At 33.9% G+C, this 3,204-nt stretch overlaps 1 protein-coding gene across 1 annotated transcript; it reads right to left on the reverse strand.

Annotated features, from left to right (window-relative positions):
* Positions 1-349: 349 nt before the first annotated feature.
* On the reverse strand, positions 350-1,592 carry LOC104712588 (uncharacterized). Its single transcript, XM_010429514.3, has one exon. The coding sequence runs from the start codon at positions 1,404-1,406 to the stop codon at positions 561-563; it is 846 nt and encodes a 281-aa protein (XP_010427816.1). The 5' UTR covers positions 1,407-1,592; the 3' UTR covers positions 350-560.
* Positions 1,593-3,204: the final 1,612 nt, after the last annotated feature.

The raw sequence follows: 3,204 nt of genomic DNA on the forward strand, positions 1-3,204 counted from the left end.
TGGGGATTGCCTCTCTCTGTTATGTTTTAAACTTTGTTCCTTCCTTTGTATGTTCTGTTCTGTTTTAATAGAATGAAACATATGGTTGTTCAAAAAAAAAAAAATTATTATAAATACCATTATAATAAAATAAATTACTACAAATTTTTATTAAAAACATGTTCAGCCCTTGGTTCTCCGTGGGTTAGTACATAGTATAGATTACATGACATGACCAAAAAACTACTACTTTCTATTATACATTTCTGAAATTGGATGAAATGAGTGAAACATTCTTTCATAGCTAAAGAAAGATTGAGGGTGGAAAAAAAGATTTAGGGTAATCTTTTAGATGCAAACAACATAAAAGGATCGGTGAATCTCATTCTTTATCCACAATATCAAATCAAATGGATACATTGAGAAATTTAATAAGTAAATTTCACTTTTTTTTACTTGCAAAAAAAAGAAGGTCCGTTTTATAATACAAAAGGTACCCAAAAAAAAAGGTTAGATATTATATACACAAAGGCATAAGATTTGTCGGTAGAGAGATAATTTGATACAGATCGGTTTAATGATCAGAAAGGATTAACATTTCTTGTTAAACCATTGACATTAGTAAAGAATCCAACATGCTTGTACGGAAGATACGATCTTCGTTTACCTTCTTCTCTCATTGCTCTGTTTCTCGTATACAATTTCTCATGTGCCGACTTCGTTCTCATCTTCTTCTTCTTCTCCGTTTTCGTTTTCTCTTTCTCTTTCTCCGTTCTCTTTGATTTCACCGACGAAGACGAAGAAGTTGATTGGTTCTTGTCACCATCTCTCCCGCTGCTAAGAAACACAAACGCGTCTCTACCATCGCTGTTACTTCTCAAAACAAGATCTTTAAACCTCCATAGCTTCGAAAACCCTGTTGAGTAACTTTTCCGACAAGTCTCTGGTGATGCTTCAACCACCGTACGACCTTTCCATGAACAATACGGACCCATCGGCTCTTCCTCATCTTCTTCTTCTTCGTCCTCCGCGGTGGTGGTGGTGGCTTCAACGAAGAGTTTCTTGAGAGGTGAACGTAAAGTTTCCTCCTTTGGATCGTCGAAGAAAAAATTCCGGTTAAACAGAGGATAAACCGGTCGGATCTGACCGTCTTCGAACGCTTCCTCTGCGGTTATTGGCGAATTCTCTGCGTTTACACTTGCGAATGAGAACTCTTCTCCTTCTTCTTCCTCATCAGATTCAGCTTTGGTCTTGTTCTGATTGAACCATGATTTCTCAAGATTATGATGATCTCTATGTTCTTGCTCTGTTGTAGAACCAATCTTTAGTTTGGAGCCAAAATCGTTGTTTAATTTACCGAAAAGCTCTGGAAATCTCTCTTTTCCGGTGAACTTTTGCGCCGGAGATGAAGGAGAAACAACTTGCATCTTTTTTTTATCAATCAGATCTCAAAACACATAAACACAACACAAAAAGTTTTTTTTCCTCTTTTGTTTTGTCTGAAAATAAGAGAAGAGTATTGTTGAGATTTGATAAAAATAGGTGAAGCCTTTGCTCTCTTTTTATATATGGTTTGGGATATTATTTATTAATTAGCTCCCAAATCTTAACACCTCTCCTTTTCTTTTTCTTTTTCCTATTTTTTGTATTAATTTTTTTTTTTTTTGATGAGACTGTGAAAAACTTAAAATAATATGGTCAAATATCGTCGTTAATCTCCGGTCAAAGCTCACTTGATAAATTGGTCTACAACTAAAATCAATTTTTATCCACATCTAACAACAAATCTAAATATTTTTCTTGTTATTGCGTTGAATGAATTTAGGTTCTAGAACAACAAAACTAAATTGAAGGCTTTCTTGTAATTAGAATCAATCAACCTTACCTTCATAGATACATTACAAAGTAGATAATCTAAAAGATGGGTTAGCATATAACCCCTTTCACCAGAAAAAATAAAAGAATTTACATAGACAAAAGAAAACTTTGGGTTTTAGCTGAACAAAAATCTGAATAAAAAAGACTTTCCTCCAATCAAATCATACAAAACACACACAAGTTAGATTCTTTTATTCACTACAAATTATTATAAAAACATTTCACCAGTTGATAAAGAGAAAAAAAAAAAAAAAAGAATATTAGAATTTTCAAATGCATTTTCCTCTTATCTCCCTTTTTGCTGATTGGAAGTAAAAGCGCGTCATGGGTCATGACGACATGGCGTGATGGGCAAATGAACATGAGAAGAAGCTGACGATCGATATTAACAACAGAGGGGTAGAATCGTAGTTATCTTGTTACAGAACCACTTTGTTCGACCCGAACCAGGACTTGTTCAATGTCCTGACATGTATACTGACGTGTAAGGTGGCTTGAGGTGCACGTGTTGACCTTTGCAGAAAAAAGTTTGAAATCATCGAGAAGCTCTCACTTGGTTTTCTTGTGTTCGAGAAGTTGACCTACATATAACAACTTTATTCTATGCCTTTAGTGAATCTTGACCAATGTGTCTAATGGTCAACGCGAGTAGGCGATTAGCAGAATTTATAACGGCCCGGGTCATGAAATACGATTTCTAAGTTCTGTAACACTTGTTACGGTTCTCAAATTGGTTTAGATATTCCTTTGTAGATATTTTCTTTAATTTTCGATTGAAACTTTCGATTATGTTTTTTTTTTTTGGATATCTTTGGGATATTTTCGTAGGCTTTTGGATTTTCGGTCCACATTGGTTTTGTCGGGTTCAAAAGTCTAGTTGTGATAATAATATACATGTGGTATACCGTAGATCTACTTACACGTACGTTACTTTTAAATATCAATGGTTGTATTTAATTTTGAACCTAAGAAAATCGAAACAAGTCAACTAACAGTTTTTACAGTTTCAAAACTAGTTCCAAAAAAAAAAAACTAACTACATTTTAACTTTCTACAACATTAATGTTAGTTACTTAAGTCATAACTAACTTCGGAAAGTTTAAGGCTACAGAGAATTACCCATATGTAGTGATATACTGATCTGCGGTGGTTTATTGTTTTAGATGTTTGTGTTGCTATCGTTTTATGTTTCCAGGAATTTCTGTTTGTTCGCCGGCTTAGTTTCCCTCTTTTGAGTTTTAGATTCCGAGAATATTCTTGTTTTTTGCCGGTTAAATTGTAATTCTACCATGTATCCTTCCAACTTTTTATAATATCAGTTGACAAAAAAAAAAATGTTTGTGTTAC

The sequence above is a fragment of the Camelina sativa genome, chromosome 9 (genome assembly GCF_030686135.1).
Source record: "Camelina sativa cultivar CO46 ecotype springtype chromosome 9, ASM3068613v1".
In the NCBI taxonomy this organism is placed as follows: Eukaryota; Viridiplantae; Streptophyta; class Magnoliopsida; order Brassicales; family Brassicaceae; genus Camelina; species Camelina sativa.